Here is a 22,178-nt window from a genome sequence, read left to right as displayed (position 1 = left end):
TGAACAGCTAATGGCTGACTCAGATGCCAGAGGAGCCTCTGGGAGGGTAAATATCCTCCCTCCTCTCTCTCCTGTTGCACTTCCTCTGAGTAGACCCAGCGCCCCTGGGACATACACACACACACACTTTCTCTCACCAACACCAACAAACACCATCTACTCGGAAGGAACCAGAAATGGCAGAATCATATGAACACCGTGTTGCAGCAGAAATGTCAACACATGTAAGAACTTATAGTGCGCACGGTAAAAAAAAAAGAAAAAAAAAAAGAGAGGTGTCAATCTGAACACGTTGCCTATATTTGCCACGACAAGTTCCCATCAGCTAGCCATGCTTGGTTTCTGTATTGAGAGATTCAGGTAACCGGGGGCATAAAAAAACCCGCCCTGCCAACGCGAGGTGGGTTCTCGGAGACTGAGGCTGGGTGTACAACAGGAAACAGCAGAGACTAATTGGGTTACAGATGAAGTTTGGCTGCGCGCTGCTGCAGAGTCACACGGCTCCACAGAGCCAAGCAGCGGCTTTTTCCCACGCGTAGACGCACCTCCGAGGCAAGAGCCATCCATCACTGTCACCCCACCCCTCCGTCACCCTCCACCCCTCCCCTCATCCCTCCGTCTTCCTGTCCGCCCTGCAGGCACCAGCGCTCAGGTCCCGGCCCCGAGGCCCGCCAGCCAATCAGAGCGCCCGGAAATCTCCCCTCGTAAAGGCGGGACTCGGGGTGCCGGGGTTGACGGTGGTGACATCACAGTTGCAAGCGCGGCCTGCAGGAAGGACTGGAGGCTGTTCTCACCTGTCCTGACAGAAATACTCTCACCCTCAAAAAGGTGACTTTCCCTGGATACGGTCGGTGGGACTGGGGGCATAGAGAAGAGGAGGGTGAGTTAAGAGAGAGGGAGGGAGGACGAGGGGAGAGAGAGGTGAGGATTGACAGGTCTTTAATATCCGGCAGTGTGCAAGTGTGTTTTTGCACACAGCCGGGGTAAAATACTGCCCTGGGGACCCTTCTACACACACACACACACACACACGTTGAAAAATCCACACCATCCAACCCCTTACTGACAGGTAAAAGTGAGATGAGTAGAGAAAGACCATTAAAAGCCATTAGTTCCAGCATGAATGCGAGGGCCTTTTCCACGGAACACACCGGATTCTGAAACCTTTTAAAGCTAGGAGAAAACAAGACCGCGTACAGTGCAGCCTTTCTCTTGTCAACCCTGCTCGTCTAATAGTGGCCTTGGAAAAACTGAAACTGTGGAAAAGACCTCTCCGACAAGCTCCTCCAGCTCAGCTCTGCACGGCCGCAGAGCAGCACAGAGTGTTTGGAGTCAAAACAGGGTTTCCAGCTGGCTCCCAGGACTACAGTTAACTCCAATCAGCTTTTATTGGCCTCCTCTTTCTCACCCGTCCTCTCATTTCCTGGCCTTCCTTGGCCTTGTCAGTCAGACGGCCAGGCAGAGGGGTGCTAGCAGGCTACGTGGCTAACTCCTGTTACAGCCAGCCGTGGTGTGTGTGGACAACTAGGCTAGTGCGCTACATGCTAGCTCAGGCTGTGGGTGGAGGTAGCATGTCTTGCAATGCAAGGCATTGGGCTGTAGAAAAACCATGGCTGTAAGTATGTGAGTGCAAGCCAGTGTGTGTGTGTGTGTGTTCTCTCTCTGCAGCAGTCCAAACGGGCCCACGTCACTCATCACGTCTCGGCCCTGCGGCCCGTCTCAGATTGCGCTCCCCCTCTCAGATCATGTGACAGGGTAAATAAACGGGCCGGCGCTGACAGACGCGAGGGGGGACGTCACCGTGACCTGCACAGCGTGGGTGTCTGGGGGTGGGGGGCAGCCTGGGGGGGTGGAGGGGGTCAGGGGATGGGGGACAACAGGGGGAGTGAAGAAGCGGGGGAGGAGGGAGGGGGGTATTCACATGAATCCTCTCCCATCTCCTCCCTAACTCCTAACCGCTCCTCAAAAACATCTCGTCTTTCTCATCCTGGATCTCTCCTGTCCTCCCTGCCGTCCCCTCTCTCCCCCCACCTCCCTCCGTCACAGGGAGGCATCAGGGAGGGGAGAGGGACAGAGAGAGGGCGAGGCAGCGGGGAGGGGAACAGAGAGAGGGCGAGGCAGCGGGCAGGGGAGAGGGACAGAGAGAGGGCGAGGCAGCGGGCAGGGGAGAGGGACAGAGAGAGGGCGAGGCAGCGGGCAGGGGAGAGGGACAGAGAGGGCGAGGCAGCGGGCAGGGGAGAGGGACAGAGAGAGGGCGAGGCAGCGGGCAGGGGAGAGGGACAGAGAGAGGGCGAGGCAGCGGGCAGGGGAGAGGGACAGAGAGAGGGCGAGGCAGCGGGCAGGGGAGAGGGACAGAGAGAGGGCGAGGCAGCGGGCAGGGGAGAGGGACAGAGAGAGGGCGAGGCAGCGGGCAGGGGAGAGGGACAGAGAGAGGGCGAGGCAGCGGGCAGGGGAGAGGGGCATGGAGCCAGGTGTATGCAGGGACTGTTCTCCCCTCCAGACTCCTGTAAGGGCTCATCCATCTCTCTGCTCGGCGGCGGCTCGATTAGGCCTGCTAGCATCACACCACGAAAGTGGCTGGTTCTCTCACAGCAAGCGCCTTACTCTCTCTCTAGCTCTCTCTATCTCATACTCTCTTTCTCACTATCTCTCTGTCATTCTCTCTCTCTGTGTGTGTGTGGGTGTGTGTGTGTGCGCTGACAGATGAACAGCCCAGCCTCTACACAGCTCACTGGCCGAGACACACACGTCTTCACACCCACTTGCACATAACTGCGACTACAATTACACTACAAATCTCTCTCTCTCTCTCTCTCTCTCTCTCTCTCTCTCTCTCTCTCTCTCTCATCTCTCTCTCTCTCTCTCTCTCTCTCTCTCTCTCTCTCTCTCTCTCTCTCTCTCTCTCTCTCTCATCTCTCTCTCTCTCTCTCTCTCTCTCTCTCTCTCTCTCTCTCTCTCTCTCTCTCTCTCTCTCTCTCTCTCTCTCTCTCTCTCTCTCTCTCTCTCTCTCTCTCTCTCTCTCAACAACAGGAGGCTCTACTCTGTAGGGCTCATCATGTATAAATACATGCAGATTAGTGTGTGGCATACAGGCTGGCGGCTCCTCCACAGGCACCTGTTGTGATTGGGAGTTCCTGGGCGATACAAAACAATCCAGCAATCTGTCCGCACCCTTTATTCCAAATAACGGATGTGTGTGTGTGTGTGTTTTGTAGATCGCCTTAGAAAATTCCTAGGGGATGGAGACATGGTATGTATGGATGAAAGCATGAGCACAGGGGCACACATACACACACATGATCTCAAATGCAGCTTGTGCACACACACATATATATATATATATATTTACAGAGACACACCCACACACTCTCAAGCACAGCTCGTACACACACACACAGCAGTGTCCTCCATTCTGCTGTCTACTCAGCTATTCTCACAAGTCTAACTGAAAGCAGATGCTCCTCAGAGCTCTGGGAGGAGAGGTTGTTGCTAGGCAGCATCCCCCCCCCCCCCCCCCCAAGCACACACACACACAAACACGCGCTTGTCCAGTCCTACCTGGTAGGTTCCGATGCCTATGTGTTTGGGGTCGATCTTCACCAGCTCAGCCAGTGGGTCCTGAACCCGTCTCCCGATGGATACTAGACACACACACACACATTCTCTTTATCTATACAAACATATATACACAAATATATCACAAGCCTAAATACACACACGGTCTGACCTGTGACAGTCAAGAAGCGAAACGTGACAATTGTTGTCTACGATCTTGAAGAAAACAAACAAAACAAAAGCAGAGGCAGGGATGAGTCTCAAGAGAGGCAGTACATTGTTTATATAAACTTCCCGACTTGATTACATTGATCAAATATGCTAATCTATACATATTACAAGCTGGCCCCTCCAGGCATAGAGACCGTACTAACTAACCATCCAACCCCCCACCCCCTTGCCCCAACACACACACACTCAAAACAATCATGTTAATAAATTCCACAGATGCCATCCAATCACAACTCATGCACCTGTCACCAAACCCCACCTATCTGATACAAAACACCATCTGTGGAAAAGGCAATGGTACATCATCCAGGACACAAACACACACTCTTAAAATACACGCACACACACACACACGTCAGCATATGATGGTGAATCTGCTAAGTTTCAAGTTGGACTGAATGTGGCCAAATGTCTTTTCCATGAGAGTCTTGGCAGGAGTGAGTGACAAGAAGATAAATGATAAACACAAAACTAAACACATGACATCAGACCGCAGCCCCTACGACAGATGAGGACCATTCTTAAACATAAACACCCCCCCCTCCCACACACACACAGTCCCTCACTCGGTCAAATAATGGGTTAAGAGTGAAAAAACAACAACATTGAAAACTAATAAAACTCAAATTAAAGAGGAATAAAAGCAAATGTCATGCTGTAAACCTTGTCTGCATATACATGCCAACATACACACATGACAGCAGCATGAAGCAGATTGAATATAGACTGACAGTTTGTTGAGTCTAGTCGACAGATGAAACAGACTAGAGATATGCTAAAGAATGAGGTACACTAGAGTAAGTCAACATGTGTATTTCCATCTTCGTTTTTCTCTCAGGAGTTTGTGAGGTAGAGCGTGTGCGAGAGGGAGTGTGTGTGTGGAGCATGTGTGAGGTACAGAGTGTGAAAAGGAGAAGTTTGTCCTGAACAGTGTCAGGAAGACCAAAATACTCTGATTGGAACATCTGCCTTGAAACATGAGAAACCTCTTGACTGGCATTGCCGACTACCAGACCATGACAGTCTGTTCCAGTGTAGCTGTACGGTACAACAGACCAGCTGCAACATCCAATCCCAGCCTTTCTACCAAACCTAGCCTAGCATAGCCTTTCTACCAAACCTAGCCTAGCATGGCCTTTCTACCAAACCTAGCCTAGAATGGCCTTTCTAACAAACCTAGCCTAGCATGGCCTTTCTACCAAACCTAGCCTAGCATAGCCTTTCTACCAAACCTAGCCTAGCATGGCCTTTCTACCAAACCTAGCCTAGCATAGCCTTTCTACCAAACCTAGCCTAGCATGGCCTTTCTACCAAACCTAGCCTAGAATGGCCTTTCTAACAAACCTAGCCTAGCATGGCCTTTCTACCAAACCTAGCCTAGCATGGCCTTTCTACCAAACCTAGCCTAGCATGGCCTTTCTACCAAACGTAGCCTAGCATGGCCTTTCTAACAAACCTAGCCTGGCCTAAAAGCTATCTTATCCTTACCAAAGCTAACTTATCCTTTGTCACAAACCTAGCCTCCATTCCAAACCTAGCCTCCATTCCAAACCTAGACTCCATAAGGAACCTCGCCTCCATGTCACATCCAGCCTAGCGTCTGGCCAAATCTAGTTTAGCCTTCATGCCAAACCTCAAGCCCTCTATGAATCTTTAGCTTGGCTCGTTAACTTTCATTAAGGGCTGAGGAGGGTTGAGAGAGAGCATCTACAGCTCTGCTTACAAATGACCCCGCTCTCACTGAGGAGAGGAGAGAAGTGCTTTTGTGTGCTAGGAGCGAGGCCGGCCCTGAAACTCCATCCCTGTCCAAATATTATCCCAGGCCGTCTCTGTTCCCGCTGCCATCCGAGGAGAGGTGCAGAGAGCGAGGCATTGATTCAGCACGCTGCCCTCGCTGCTCCTCTCGCTCACCTCAACTGTGTTCGTTTGCAGCCGCATCGAGGAAACCAACACCCCCACCAACCACAGCATCATCTTCCCCCACACACACACACACGCACACACACACAGATGCACATGCACACGCAGTACGTACATACACACAGAGACAGACATGTAGTACATACAGATACATGCACACACACACACACAGTACCTCCAGACATACACGCAGGACTATGGTAGGTTACATCAGCCTTGGAGATCGACTCTAAAAGAGTCTTTGGTTTACCAGAAGTTGTTGTACCCATCTCCCAGCACCAGGGGTCATTGGTGGTTCCTGTAAGGCTGCATGAGGAAGACTTTCATGAGGAGAAGGCTCGAGAAACAACCACTCCAGGAACTCCTTGTTCAAGACCATCAGCACACACACGCTCATAAACATGCCTACACTCTTTCAGACACACTCTCTCTCTGTCACACACACATATAAACAACTGCCTGTGTCCTTCCTATCCCACTGCATCAGAGATGTAATAAACGATCCGGGATTTCACACACATGCGAAATAAAACACTTCTTACGCCTTTCATTAAGTGGGATAAATATGGCTCCCTGGGTCTACTGGAGACCCTGACCAGAGGAAACTTTAGAATTAATCCCACGATTGATTTACTGCTTTTATAGAGGAAGTCTGGAATAATTCTCAAAATCCTGTTTGGGGAAACCTTTGATTTTTGTTTTTTTCTTTTCGTTTGTGTTTCTACTCAGTGTGTGTGTGTTTGTGATGGCAGTATAGTACATAGTAAGAGCTTGTGTGGTCCCAAGCATGGACACACACACACACTCTCCCCCTTGGGCACTTTGATTTCACAGCATGGTGATGAGTTCTACAGAACAGATCTGAGTTTGGAGGGGCGAAAGCAGTTTGTCAATAGCCCATTCCTCCCTCCCCTCTCCCTCCCTCTCTCTCCCTCTATCATTCTCTCCCTGAATGCCACTTTAGTATCCTGGCCCCTCCAGCCTCTTCTTTCGGCCCAGACTCTAACTGCCCAGACTCTAACTGCCCAGACTCTAACAGCCCAGACTCTAACAGCCCAGACTCTAACAGCCCAGACTCTAACAGCCCAGACTCTAACAGCCCAGACTCTAACAGCCCAGACTCTAACAGCCCAGACTCTAACAGCCCAGACTCTAACAGCCCAGACTCTAACAGCCCAGACTCTAACAGCCCAGACTCTAACAGCCCACCACACGCACTCACCTACAGAGCACAGCAAAACAGAAATCTCAGTCAGGGATGCACCTGACTGTCTCATGCAAGGTCAGAAGGGTCATAGGTCGCGGTGAGGGTTTAGGGCTCTGACCTGCGCTCCTGAGGTTGGGGTCCAGGTCAGGCATCTCCTTCACAGCCTCGGCACTCACACTGTAGATGGAGGCTCCAGCCTCGTTAGTGATGCTGGAGGGGAGAGAGAGACAGGGAGAGAGAGACAGGGAGAGAGAGACAGGGAGAGAGAGACACAGAGAGAGAGAGAGACAGGGAGAGAGAGACACAGAGAGACACAGAGAGAGAGAGAGACAGGGAGAGAGAGACACAGAGAGACAGAGAGAGAGAGACAGGGAGAGAGAGACAAAGAGAGAGAGACACACAGAGAGAGAGACACAGAGAGAGAGACAGGGAGAGAGAGACACAGAGAGAGAGAGAGACAGGGAGAGAGACAGGGAGAGAGAGACACAGAGAGAGAGAGACAGGGATAGAGAGACAGGGAGAGAGAGACAAAGAGAGAGAGACACACACACAGAGAGAGAGACACAGAGAGAGAGACAGGGAGAGAGAGACACAGAGAGAGAGAAAGAGAGAGAGAGACAGGGAGAGACAGAGAGAGAGAGAGACACAGAGAGAGAGACAGGGAGAGAGAGACACAGAGAGAGAGAGAGACAGGGAGAGACACAGAGAGAGAGAGACAGGGAGAGACACACAGAGAGAGAGACAGGGAGAGAGAGACACAGAGAGAGAGAGAGAGAGAGAGAGAGAGAGAGAGAGAGAGAGAGAGAGAGAGAGAGAGAGAGAGAGAGAAAGAGAGAGAGGGGAGAGGGAGAGAGACAGAGAGATGTAAGCATCCCATCTCAGCTCAGGAACAAGCTGTCTTTTCTGCTTCGACACACACGCACACAGACACACGCACACAGACACGCGCACACACACACGCCTATCACTCACAGCAGCAACATAATGCTTATGAATGTTCAGCTCATGCCAGGGAAATGGCCTTATTAGCTGGGATCTACAGGTCAAAGGTCATGGCTGCCGTTGAAGTGTGAACATGTGTTCAGCTCCAGTCTAAAGCCCTACGCATATGTAATGTTACACTTGTATGTAAGCTCCACTGCTCACCATTACGACAATATACAGATTCTAAATCTAGATGATATCTGCTCAGGAGCATTCACACACATCCTTAGTCAAGTATATCACACTGAGGATGAGGAGGAAAGGCCAGTAAATAAGACCTAGAGGGTGAGGGAGACTAAACTCTCCTGTACGGCACGCTGCAGTGGCCGACTCATGTGGCACTACTGCCATCTAGAGGACACAAGTATGTACTGCGTCCGTGTCCTGCACATACAGCCCCACAACAGCAAATCTGACACCTTAGACAGAGCTGGGACAATTCTACTCACAGACTACTGTTTCACTCCTTATCATTTCAAAGACAAACAGATACGATAATGTCTGCTTTAAACACCAATGATATTAGACTATTCCTTTTCTTCTATTCTACAGGCTCATCCTGGGAAATCTGTCAACACTGCTGGGGGTTGTTAACATCAACATGATGTGGAGATGGAGAGAGACATGGACAGTCTAGTGGACTGAGCTGGGTCCAGGGAGGATGTGTTTCCAGTGTGGGGGTGTTACAGCGGAGGCTGACCAGTGATCCCTCCAGATTTGGGCGATCGTCTCCCCCCCTCCCTCCCTCCCCCCCCTCCCCCTCCCCCCTCCCGCCCTCCCTCCCCCCCCCCTCCCTCCCTCCCCCCCTCCCCCCCCTCCCTCCCTCCCTCCCTCCCCCCCTCCCTCCCCCCCTCCCCCCCTCCCCCCCCTCCCCCCCTCCCCCCCTCCCTCCCCCCCCTCCCCCCCCTCCCTCCCTCCCTCCCTCCCTCCAGGGAAGCATGGATTGTTCTTCTCAGGGCTCTTGTGTGACTGACCTACGTGATACGGGGTGGTCACAATCTTCCCTCCCTTCCTCGACCCCCTCATGGCGTATGAGCCACCGTGACCTTGCCAATTAGCAGCATCCTCTTAACGATGGTGGGCAGGAGCCATCTGACAAGGCTCACATTTAGATAAACTTGTCCCCTCTCTCGTTCTCCATCTCCCTCCCCTCTCTCCATCAGCCCCCCCCTGCACCACGCTGACAGCTGACATGTCGACAGCGTTAACGAACACTGGCACATGACCTTCATGGAGGTAATTTCAAGACGGAGAGCTGGTGCTTAATCAGACACTCAGAGGGATTAGGGCTACATTACACACACACACGTCACCAGGTGCAAGTGAAGTTTGTGACAATGACTAAGTGACAGGGCGAGTGTGTGGACACAGGTATGTGTGTACGTGTGTGAGGCCACTACGACAAGGTGGCCTATCAGATCATGTCAAGATAAAAGAGAATCCAGTCCAGACTACCTCCCCTCCCCGCACACACACACACACACACAAAGTGTGTATGGAAGTAAAGTGTGATGGGTATGAAGCGACAGGACCAGTTGTCTGGTTCTCAAGTCTCTGCTGTCTCTCTCCCTCACTGTCCAGCATTCTCTCCCTTCTCCTCTCTCTTCTACCCTATTCTACCCTCCCTCCCTCTCCCCCTCCCTCCCTCCCCCTCCCCCTCCCTCTCCCTCTCCCTCCCTCTCCCCCTCCCTCTCCCTCTCCCTCTCCCTCCCCCTCCCTCTCCCTCCCCCTCCCCCTCCCTCTCTCTCCCTCCCTCTCCAGAGCCTGGGGGCAGCTTCTCCACCAGCCTGTCTGTACTGACACCAGACTGACCAAACCCACCCCGGCCAAATCCACACAACGCAGGCCTGAGGAACGTACTGCTGGCTGTGGGGAACGTACTGCTGGCTGTGGGGAACGTACTGCTGGCTGTGGGCTGTGATCATGTTTATCACAGCGGTGGCTTCCTCTGAGACCAGTAACAAGAGAGGACACACAGCTACTACTATGGAACACACAAACCCAACACATACTGTTGTACACGCACACGCACACGCACACACACAGGGTTCCTCATTAAGTGATACGTGACAAAGCGGGCTGCTCTGGGTCAAGTGAAAGAGAGACAGCGCCAAGTGATACGTGACAAAGCGGGCTGCTCTGGGTCAAGTGAAAGAGAGACAGCGCCTCGCTTTTGTCCTCCCAGTCTTCTGACCGCGGGGAAAGTGTCCCCCCCAAAACTCCTGTGTCCCAGAGACAGAGAGAGGGAGGGGGGAGAGAGAGAGAGGCCGGTAGCCCCTATCATGTCTGAATTAATTACCAGGGCCGCCAGACCGCCCTGAGTGGCCCTGTCATAGATACAGACCAGGGCGCTCGTCACCGTGGCACCCAGACCATCGTCTGGAGAGGGCATCTCCGTGGCAGCCACCAGAAGGTTGTCTGAGCCCTCCGCGCTCTGGCCCAAGTGGACGGACACACACACACACACGTATCAGAGCGACACAAGTCAAAGCTAGCCTCTCGGTGACAGAGACAGAGAGATGACTTGGTGGGCCTTGAGGGATGCCAGTCTCTTCGTCAGACCCCTGCCTGTCTCCCTGTCCTGGTCCCGGGGCAAAGTCACAGCCGAGCCCCCCTTCCTGGTTCTCTCTCCCCTGCTCTACCCCGCTCAGACAGCCCCGGGCCCCGGCCCAGCCATATACCCCCCAACTGGCCCTGACCACTCATCACTGACATTGGGAGAGACATATACAAGCTTTGATACTTCAACTCTCTTTCACACACACTGTTTTAATGAGTGTGTGTGTATCAGATAGGTTCCATGGTAACTTGATATAGAAACTGTGAAAAGGATTGATGCAATGTCGGTTATTAAAGCCTTTAGTGATGAAAAAGCCCCTCTCTCCATTTGAACATTCAGTAATTTTATACAGGTCCCTGTCATCCATTATGACCTGAATCCATCTTTGCAGAAAGACCTTCATTTGCATTTTCTATCTGATTTTGTGACATCACCTATTAAAAACAGGCACAAGCCACCTTTGTGACATCACTATTTGCAAAGCAAATTAAGTTCCAGTATGACATCACTTTTATTAGGGCCAATTTTCCATTGTGAAATCACAAAAGGTTGTACATTCTAAAAGGAATCAGCTTACTAGACAATGCCAAGTGATAAGGGATGAAGCTCACCAAAAGAATTAACACGCAACAAACAAAAAATAATAAACATCTAATCTGAACCTTTTTGTTACGCTCTACCAGGCTAAACAACGAGAGAGTGATGTATCAGTGGTTAAATAGAAAATATTTCATCACTTGGGAACCTCCGTAAACAGGCTTTCAGACAGCTCAGGTCCATTGTGCAGTCAGCCGCTAAGCCTGACCTCAGGGACTGTGGCCAGAGCGGAGACGATCAGATACCAGCCTGTTCCTCCTCCTGTCGGAAAACCAGGACATATTTTGGTGGAGAAAAAGGGTCCAAATGGCAGGTGTCACGGGCTGTCAGTCTCACGCGGGGCGCTAGGAGGGAGGAAGTGCCCCGTCAGCACGCCACGGCCGTCAACGCCACACTCCAGCTGCCACCGCAGAGCACGTCTGAAAAGAGCAAAGCCTCACAGCCACTCTCGTCAATCTGGTGGCAGGGGCTTATCGCGCGAACACACACCAAGACACACATCCAATACACGTCACAGTCGCTCACACACTCACAAAGCATGTCAAACACATTCATCACACACATGTTCATCACGCAGGCACGCGCACACACACACACAGGAGCGGCGACACAGGGAGCAGCATCCCCAGGGGGCAGAGGCAGGGGGGGAAGGTGGAGCAGGCTGGACAGCAGTCAGGCTGGGTGGCAGATCAGATCAGAGTGGGTGAGGGTGGCAGGGTGGATGAGGGTGGGTGAGGGTGGCAGGGGACAGTCAAATCGCCCAAAATAGGAATGTAGTCTAATAAAAGAACACCACATGTATACATGTCCAGAAGACTAGCCTACTAGGTTTTCTGAAAGATATATATTTACATGCCTTGTTAGACAGTGATAGGTAAGTGTGACAGGGGGAGAGAGAGAGAGAGAGAGAGAGAGAGAGAGAGAGAGAGAGAGAGAGAGAGATGCAGCAAAGGGCCCAGGCAGGATTCGAACCCGGGCCACTGCGACCTCACACTCCAGGCCGTACAGGACGTGTTTCAGACGTTGCAGATGTTATTCAAGGCTCTCCAGATTTGCTCTCTGGCTCTGTCGCATCTGGTAAATCGAGCAATTACTCATTTAGACTTTACTGTGCATCTTGGTTTCCATTCCACTCAATCTGAAGTTAATAGCGGCACACACACACACAAAAAAAAAGCTACTTTCAGATAGCCGGGCAGCCACACAAGGATTCCCAGCTCCAGTTAACTGCAAGCACCGTAGCGTGGAGGCCCAGTCGCATGTGGCGTTGAGGTTTCTCTGTTTTGATGTGCCTTTTCCCCTTGGTGTCCAATGGCCCTGAAGTCTGTTCAAGGCGCTCAGAAGGGCCTAAATGAAGCGTGAAATGTGTAGAGCAGTAAAAGTCTTATGGCTGCAGATTGGCTCCACTCATTCTGCAGCAGTGGCTACGAGTCGTGTGTGTGTTTGTCTTTCTCTACAGTGTGTGTGTGTGTGTGTGCCTGAGCGGAAGGCAAAGTCTTACTCAAGACCACTAGATCCCTTCTCACAAAAAGCAGGCTTAGCCAACCCATCATCTCAGACCATGTTGTAGCACGTGACATCAGCTGCTCACGGAAAACTTCCTCTACAAAAGGATATTTTCATACCCACAGTAACCCCCCCCCCCCCCCCCCCCCCCCAAAAAAAAAAAAACGGCATTATTATCACATAACACCAAGTATGTTTAAATACAGTAACTTAACATTGTTTCTAGTTTGATTTGTGGCTCTTCTGTTTCAAGAGAAAGAGAGAGAGAGAGAGAGAGAGAGAGAGAGAGAGAGAGAGAGAGGAGGAGAGGACTCCAGGAGGTCAGGGCTGGGGGTCCTGTCCTCTGTCCCACACCCCCCAGCCCTCTCTTACTCACATTCCAAGGCCTCCAGGGAGCCGGTGGCTAGCCACTAGTTAGCCGTTAGCCCCCCCAGGTCTCCTCTGTGATTGGGTACAGCGTGTTAATCATCCCCCTGGAACAGGGCCAGACGAGGAGGCCGTGTCACACACAAGGCCCTGAGCTGCGGCAGCCAGGAATAATGATCTCATTCCACCAGGAGCGGGCTACAATCCAAGATCACATATTACCTGAAGACACAGCCTGCGACCAAGGACACAGGCCTTCCACTACTACCACTGATACTGCTGCTTATAATACTGCTGCTACTACAGATCCTGCTAATAATACTGCTACTACCACTGGTACTGCAAAAATACTGCTACAACAACTGATACTCCTACTAACTGGGATAGGAGAAGTGGTGGGGGTCAGGAGTTGTGGGGGTCAGGGTTTGGTGGAGGAGGAGTTGTGGGGGTCAGGGTTTGGTGGAGGAGGAGTTGTGGGGGTCAGGGTTTGGTGGAGGAGTTGTGGGGGTCAGGGTTTGGTGGAGGAGGAGTTGTGGGGGTCAGGGTTTGGTGGAGGAGGAGTTGTGGGGGTCAGGGTTTGGTGGAGGAGTTGTGGGGGTCAGGGTTTGGTGGAGGAGGAGTTGTGGGGGTCAGGGTTTGGTGGAGGAGAAGTAGTGGGGGTAGGGGTGGAGGGGGTAGGGCCAGGCTATGGTCTGTGTGTATCATGGCTGTTCCAACGATGCACCCCTCCCTCCTCCACCACCCCCCCAGAAAGAGAGACAGTAGTGTCAAGAGATGAGTGCTCCTCTCAGTGACATGTCCGTGGTCACTGTCACCCTCATCAGCTGGTGGCCAGCCCTCTCTGCCCCGAACACACACACACACACATCTCTGACTGTCCAGTAGGCTACAGCGGAGCCCTGTGACGGGGGTGTTTATGCGCTCTGACAAAGCCAGTCACCACTAAGGAGCACTGACAGCCAAGGTCATGCAGAGGAAGAGCTAGGCCTTTCGACCAGCCGTCCGTACACACACACACACACACAGGGAGAGACGATGACACACACACACACACACAGGGAGAGACGATGACACACACACACACACACAGGGAGAGACGATGACACACACACACACACACAGGGAGAGACGATGACACACACACACACACACACAGGGAGAGACGATGACACACACACACACACACACACACACACGCACACAGGGAGAGACGATGACACACACACACACACACACACACACACACACACACACACAGGGAGACGATGACACACACACACACACACACACACACACAGGGAGAGACGATGACACACACACACACACACACACACACACACACACAGGGAGAGACGATGACACACACACACACACACACACAGGGAGAGACGATGACACACACACACACACACACACACACACACACACACACACACAGGGAGAGACGATGACACACACACACCTGCTCTGCTGGCCCCCGCCCCCCGTGTGGTGTGAATTAGACATAATGAAGACCCAGCTTGTCGCTGGCTGACACCACTCTGGCTGTCTGTATGGAACGAGCTGCACACTCCCAGAGGAGGGCTGGCACACTGGCCCGGGGGGACCAGGGGGGGTGCTGGGGAACCAGAGGGGGCTCTGGGGAACCAGAGGGGGCGCTGGGGAACCAGAGGGGGGCGCTGGGGAACCAGAGGGGGCGCTGGGGAACCAGAGGGGGGTGCTGGGGAACCAGAGGGGGCGCTGGGGAACCAGAGGGGGCGCTGGGGAACCAGAGGGGGTGCTGGGGAACAGGAGGGGGCGCTGGGGAACCAGAAGGGGCGCTGGGGAACAGGAGGGGGCGCTGGGGAACCAAGCAGCAGGCTGAAGGTGAGGAGGGGTTGGAAGGAGATGGTATCTCACACAGATGACCAGTGTAATCTAACCATGCTATAGCTCTTATTTCTTATTTCTCGGTTAAATTCCTGTTCCACACACGATGGGCTTTAACATCACACAGGGTTTCACCCTACTGTATGTATATTGCTTCTTTATAAGCTGGATATTGCTTGTATGTAGTGTATTGTCTGTAAACAATATGTATAATGTCTGTTTTGCTTACATTTACATTTAGTCATTTTAGCAGACGCTCTTATCCAGAGCGACTTACACACCGACATTCCCCCGAGGCAAGTAGGGTGAAGTGCCTTGCCCAAGGACACAACGTCAGTTTGCATGACCGGGAATCGAACTGGCAACCTTCGGATTACTAGCCCGACTCCCTCACCGCTCAGCCACCTGACTCCCTGCTTGAGAATCACCAACGGCCGGAACCCAAGTCTTTGTATGTGTTAGCATACTTGCCCAATATATCTGATCTGATGATCTTATACGATTCAACTTGATGAAGAAGAGCACTCTGCCAAAATACACATGATATTGTATAAGTATATTAAAGACAAACAAAATAATCTTAAAATAGAGCCACTGAGATCAAATTGTCCCTTGCGTCATGACTTCAAGTAAGTACATTTAATTGAAAATTCTGCTGTATCTTTAAATACACTGCACATATTTATTTAGTAACTGTACTGATAAGGAAAGGGGGGGTGAATGGGTGGCGGCCAGCCGGCCGGCCAGCCAGCCAGCGGGCCAGCCAGCCGGCCGGCCAGCCAGCCAGCGGGCCAGCCAGCCAGCCGGCCAGCCAGCCAGCCAGCCGGCCAAGCACACACAGCTGTGGCCAGGGTGGCTGTTTGACCCCCTGACCTCCCTTTCCCCGGCCCTGCACCTGCCTCTGGCCCCCCGCACACAAACTGACCCTCGTCCACTAAACTGCAGACAGACAAACCCCCCAACACACACACACTCCCTAGATTGAGTGATGGTGTGCATAATTCTACCTTTACCCCTGAAGCATCTCAAGACCTACATGGTCGGGCAGGGGCCATGCACACACACACACACACACACACACACGCACACACACACACTTTAAATGGAGAAAGGTCACGTTCCTGAACGGCGGTGACCAGGTGAAGACTCCTGATAAATGGCTTAAGTATGAGCACATCGAACCAACCGCTCACTCAACAGGCAAGCACACCCCCCCCCCCCCCCCCCACACACACACGCCTTTGTGCGGGCGTAGTCCCCGGGGCTAGTGAGGGTGCACTGCGGCGAGCCAGGCGAGCTGCTGGCTTCAGCTGTCATTCCAGAGGAGCAGCCAGGCGGAAGGACAAGGGGGAGGAAGGCTGGGGGGGGCCGGGGGGAGGGGTGGGGGGGAGGGAGAGGGGGGGGGAGGGAGAGCAGGGAGGAAGACCACCAGGGGGGTTTGATGAAGCTGTGGTGTGGGGAGACAGATAGCAGACGGTGTGAATGGGCCTGCCGCTTTAATGAACTTGTAGTGGAGCGGAGGAGAAGTGGCTGTGTGTGTGTGAGAGCTCCTGGGTGTTGAGCTACGCAGAAATGTACAGCCGACGCACGCACGCACGCACGCACGCACACATGCACACACACACACACACACACAAACACTAAAGCGCACACACAGCTGTTTTACTTTCATATCGAAACTTTTGCCTGTTGTTTGGGAACTCCCCCAAACAAAGTGCTCTGTAACACAGCTTCCTGACATGACTTGTTTTAATCAAATTCAAACGGCCTCTCCGATGCACAAAGCTGTCCAACTCAACCTTCCAGGACGCATTTAGAAACCAGAGACGCCGCATTCCTGAGAAGGACTGAGAAGATGTGGGATCGAGTGTCAGGTATATGACAAGATACACATGTTTAAGACATTCACACAGCACATCTGAGGATATTCACTTAACCGGGGGCTCCGCGGAAAAAAAACGAGAAGAATAATTGCCCATATTCGACCCAAAATAAAGTATTTTTCAAAAGTGCTGAAGTGTTTCCAGTTGCTAAAACAGTCGGGGAGAGGAGAGAGGTCCCGCCACGCTGGAACAGACTAGCGGGACATATCACAGACGAGCCAGAATTAACTGTGCGGACGTCTTGTCTTGGTCGCCGTGCCGACAGCACTTTGATTTACATTTACATTTTTTCACTGGCTGGAACGGCCGAGGCGGAGAGGCGGAGACAGACACTGGCGGCTCGGCCTCGCCTGTCACTCACAGAGCTCCAGACTTAACTCTGCGGTCTGGTCAAGACCGAGTCGATATCGCGTTCGAAAGGTGACCGCGAATGGTCGGAAGCATGCCTGTCGCTGCAAGTTCACCAGCTTTTTCTTCTTCTCTTCTGATGGCCTGATGAAGTCTTGATGCTGAAATGCGTCAGATGAAAAGGGTCATATATATATGACTGTGCCATGACAATAAAGGCATTTGAATTCTGTTCTAAAGAGAGCGCCTTGGAGTGGTATTTTGAAATCCCATATCTGTCGGATGTGCCAACCGCCATTGTGGCTCACCGTTATCATCAGGTTGGGGTCAGCCCGAGGTCGGCCAGCGGGTAGCAAGGCCTCGTGGGAAGTGTAGTCACCAGCGTTAAAAAGGTCATTCTTCATGGCTAATAATCTTCCCTGGGGCCAGGCACATTACAACACTGAATACCAGGGGCATCACAGACCCTGAAACTGCAGCTCTGCACATCAAGCCAGCGGACAGAAAACACCGGGAAGATTCTTAGAATATTCCAGATAATCTATTTGATCATTTATCTGATTAAGCTCCTAAGTGCACGGACGCTGTTAAATATCCCAGGGCCTATCGCTGGCGCCGACAGAGCGCTCCTCCATTTGGGGAACGTGTGTAGAATGTTCTAGATCTGGTGTTTAGGATTCCACTTCAGGTCGGGGTCACGTCACATGCACCATGAGTAGGTCCAGCCTCAAAATGTGATTGGTTGGCAGCTGTGGTATATCCGCGAGCCTAGTCTGGGTTGGTCTGGTCTGGTAGACTACCCTGACACACTTGATGCTCCTATTTCCCTGGAATGTTTCTTCCCTTCTCTGAAACAGATTTGATGAAACATTTAACTTATTATCTACAGCGCTCTGTAATGTAATCAACCAACTTGGGACTTTCTCCCATCTCTCTGACATACAAGCAGGTTAGGAGGCGAGCAATTGAATTAAGGAAAGACAACTGAATAAGGGAGTGTGGATGCCTTCAGGGCACTGGCTGAATCTGGACAGCCAGCGCCATATAAAAGGGAACATGGACATTCCTTCGTGTCAAAATATGTGGAGCGAAAGCCCCTTTAACAAAACCACAGAGAACTTACTATTGCTTTGACAGAGTGCCCTCCAGTCTGCTTTCATAAGCACCACTCTTCAAATAATCAGCTGCAAGCTCATTTAATAAACACCTAGCACTCTCAACCACTACTAAGAAATACCCAGAAACCTAGTGGGCAAGAGTGAGAAACATACGCTTTTACAAAAGAGGTGTGTGTGTGTGTATGGGTGTGAGTGAGTGTGTGTGTGTGTGTGTGGTTGAGTGTGGGTGTGTGTGAGTGAGTGTGTGTGTGGTTGAGTGTGGGTGTGTGTGAGTGAGTGTGTGTGTGGTTGAGTGTGGGTGTGTGTGAGTGAGTGAGTGAGTGTGGTTCAGTGTGGGTGTGTAGGAGTGTGTGTGGTTGAGTGTGTGTGTGTGTGTGTGTTTGGGGGGGAGAGTTTCACAGCTGCTATAGATGTCCATGAGGCTGACTCCATACAACTGGAGACTATAAAAGAGGTGGACACATCTATTGGACCAGGAGAGAACGAGCTCAAACAGTCCTGAGTGGTTCTGGGCTGCAGTCCAGTCCAGACCCAAAGTCAACAAACACACGTCTGTGCTGCAGGACCGAGCCAGGCGGAGGAGAGAGCAGAGAGAGGGTGCTTATTTGGGTTGGATGGGAGGGAGTGTGGTGTGGACCAGGGCTGGATGAAGGGACATACAGACATGGGATATCTACTCTTAATTGGAGACATTCAAACTAGGTCCAGATGGCATTTAAAACCCACAAGAATGACACATTCCAGTCCCTTTTCCCTCCTCTTCCTCCTCCTCCTCTCTGCTACTCCCCTCGGTCTCTCCTCTCCTCCTCCTCTCTGCTCCTTCCCTCGGTCTCTCCTCTCCTCCGCTACCCTCCTCCTCTCTGCTACTCCCCTCGGTCTCTCCTCTCCTCCTCCTCTCTGCTCCTTCCCTCGGTCTCTCCTCTCCTCTGCTACCCTCCTCCTCCTCCTCTCTGCTCCTTCCCTCGGTCTCTCCTCTCCTCTGCTACCCTCCTCCTCCTCTTCTCTGCTCCTTCCCTCGGTCTCTCCTCTTCTCTGCTACCCTCCTCTCTGCTCCTTCCCACGGTCTCTCCTCTTCTCTGCTACCCTCCTCCTCTCTGCTCCTTCCCTCGGTCTCTCCTCTCCTCTGCTACCCTTCTCCTCCTCCTCCTCTCTGCTCTTTCCCTCGGTCTCTCCTCTCCTCTGCTACCCTTCTCCTTCTCCTCCTCCTCTCTGCTCCCTCCCTCGGTCTCTCCTCTCCTACCCTTCTCCTTCTCCTCCTCCTCTCTGCTCCCTCCCTCGGTCTCTCCTCTCCTACCCTTCTCCTTCTCCTCCTCCTCTCTGCTCCCTCCCTCGGTCTCTCCTCTCCTACCCTTCTCCTCTTCCCTGCTCCCTCCTTTACGTCGCCCTTGTCCTCTCAATACTTGACTTGTGAAGTTCTCTCTCTTTCTCGTTCTATGGTTCAACAGTATGAGAAGACCCATCATGTCCCTACTTAATGACTGTACTGTACAGATCCCGCACTTTTCCATCTATATTTGTGTGTGTGTGTGTGGAGGGGGGGGGGGGGGGGGCTCACCAGTAAGACACGTCCAAGGGGTGGAAGAAGCGCCGGCTGATGAGGTCGGCGAAGAAGGCCTCCGTCTCGCGGCATGCCGTTCCGTTTCCGATGATGACCGTGCTGCAGCTACGTTTCAGGGAGAGACAGGAAGCCAACTTAGAATGAGCACATTCAAACTTTCTGAGCCGGTTACCTAATCTCGAGTTTTGTTTCTAAATTAATCTATCGTTTATTAGGAAACATTAAAATCATATTGTATTTGGAACGCAATAAATAAGCTGCAGTACCTGTAGTTGAGCAGTAGAGAGCGTAGTTTCTCGGCCTCTCTGTGGTGGTCTTGGGTGTGGAGATACACCACATCTGTGTGTAAGATCTGGCCTGGGCAGAGGGGAGGGAGAGACAGTGGGAGGCAGGAGATGAGCTGTGAGCAGGTTATTCTCTTGTTTCCTGTCCAGGATGCTGCCACATCCTGTCTCACTGACGGAAGGCAACGGATGCTATTGGACAGCTTTGCCAGGACGTCCTGTGGCCTGGCTATACCAGACCTGTCATGGTCAAGCAGCGCCAGGTGTGTCCCAGGCGCACTGTGTGTGTGTGTGTGTGTGTGTGTGTGGGGGGGGGGCTGCAGGGCACATGCCGAAACACCAAACGGAGGGATCCCGGCTGACGTGGTCTTGGTGGGAGGCTTGCGTGCACCGCTGCAGGCCAATCAGTCGCCCAGGGGGTGGGGCCTCCACGTGGGACCCCGCCCACTGAGAGACGTGCTGGGAGCAGACGTCCGTGTCAGACCTCTGGGGTTTGATGCCCGCTGAGCACGGCTGTGCCCACACACACACACACGCTTGCTCACACACCAGCTTGCTCACACACACACACACGCTTGCTCACTCACACACCATCTTGCTCACATACACACACACACACACACGCGCTTGCTCACACACATGCTCGCTCCCACACCATCTTGCTCACATACACACACACACGCTTGCTCACTCACACACCAGCTTGCTCACACACACACACACACACACGCTTGCTCACTCACACACCAGCTTGCTCACACACACACACACACACACACGCTTGCTCACTCACACACCATCTTGCTCACATACACACACACACACAACAATTGAATGGTGCACGGCCTGTGAAGGGCTGTGTGGGTGGGCCTGCTCCAGCAGAGTTCTTACTGGTTGGAGAGAGGACAGCCAGCTTGCAGCCATGTCTGAACCCGGGGTCGACGCCCAGGAGGACACGGCCTCTCACAGGACACACCAGCAGACGCTGCCGCAGGTTACGCACAAACATGGCGATGGACTCCTTCTCTGCACCTGCCGTTAGCTTGGACCTGAGAGAGAGAGAGACAGAGAGAGAGCGATAGAGATAAAGAGACAGAAAGAGAGAGAGAGAGCCAGAGAGACAGAGAGAAAGAGACAGAGAGATATTTCTATACAATATCTTTTCAGACATTATGAATAATACATCACACACTCATTAAACAGTTTACCGATAACTTCTGGTGAGAAGTGGGACTAGAAGTCTTTTGTACGAGTCCTCCACTGCATCCTCTAAGATCTTCATCAGCTCCGGTTTGGCAAAATTCTTCGGTTTCCACCTGCAATACACACGCATAAATTATTTATAAGTTGTGCTAAATCTATACTAATAAAGTGTTTACTGAGACAGTGATATGAATATTGAATTTATCAATGTATATCAATTCTTGCTAAATGGATTACTGTAAATATTCCGATTTTTTTATTTATTATTTTTTCAAATGAATAAAAAAAGATGTCTAAAACATGACTGATAATATTTTACAACAGATATATTATTTATGTTTAATTTGGTACAATGTCCAAAAGGACATACAAATGTATTCATAAAATATGTTTGCCAATTTATATTGAATGTACAATCCCTGGAACACTAATAATGTTTTAAATGCTGTTAACAGAAAAGTATAACACAAGTATGACACTGAGTGTACACTAGTGTGTGTGCTTGCGTGTGTGTCCGTGCATGTGTGTGTGCATGTGTGTGTGTGTGTGCATGTGTGTGTGTGCGGCTGGGGACTAACCTGATGTTGAGGCACCAACGACAGAAGTTGCTCTTCACCCTGTCAGAGATGTTGACCTTCACTGTCAGGATCTTCAGGTTCTCCCCTCGGTTAATGGCCAGGGTCTGCAAGGAGAACATAACCTGTTCAGACATGTTCACACACACACACACACACACAATGCGCACACAGACACACCGACATAAGTCTATCACCTACAGTTTATGCAAGCTTGTCAAGATACACACACGCACACATACACCTTCTCAAAATCACAAACACGTTCAGGTGCATTTCCAGCACACTGGCAAACACACATACACAGACCGACAAGCAGATATAAATACTCCTCGACACACAGTCCGGTCAGACTTGTGTGTTGTGTAGAAAAGCGTGTTCCTCTACACTCCTCCATGGTTCTTCCTCTAAGGT

The 22,178-nt window shown here is 51.8% G+C and overlaps 1 protein-coding gene across 1 annotated transcript in view; it reads right to left on the bottom strand.

The window, feature by feature from the left end:
- srbd1 (S1 RNA binding domain 1) overlaps positions 1 to 22,178 on the bottom strand; it is a 43,937-nt gene that overhangs the window by 8,899 nt on the left and 12,860 nt on the right. The window contains exons 10-16 of the mRNA XM_062464542.1: positions 21,768 to 21,871; positions 21,195 to 21,302; positions 20,878 to 21,035; positions 19,969 to 20,059; positions 19,700 to 19,807; positions 7,032 to 7,123; positions 3,559 to 3,641 (exon numbers count right to left, since the gene is read on the bottom strand). Coding sequence (XP_062320526.1) covers positions 3,559 to 3,641; positions 7,032 to 7,123; positions 19,700 to 19,807; positions 19,969 to 20,059; positions 20,878 to 21,035; positions 21,195 to 21,302; positions 21,768 to 21,871 — 744 coding nt within the window. The remainder of the gene's footprint in view (positions 1 to 3,558; positions 3,642 to 7,031; positions 7,124 to 19,699; positions 19,808 to 19,968; positions 20,060 to 20,877; positions 21,036 to 21,194; positions 21,303 to 21,767; positions 21,872 to 22,178) is intronic.

Source organism: Osmerus eperlanus, chromosome 6, assembly GCF_963692335.1.
Source record: "Osmerus eperlanus chromosome 6, fOsmEpe2.1, whole genome shotgun sequence".
NCBI lineage: Eukaryota > Metazoa > Chordata > Actinopteri > Osmeriformes > Osmeridae > Osmerus > Osmerus eperlanus.
The sequence above is the reverse complement of the archived record's forward strand: the minus strand, read 5'-3'. Positions and strand labels throughout refer to the sequence as shown.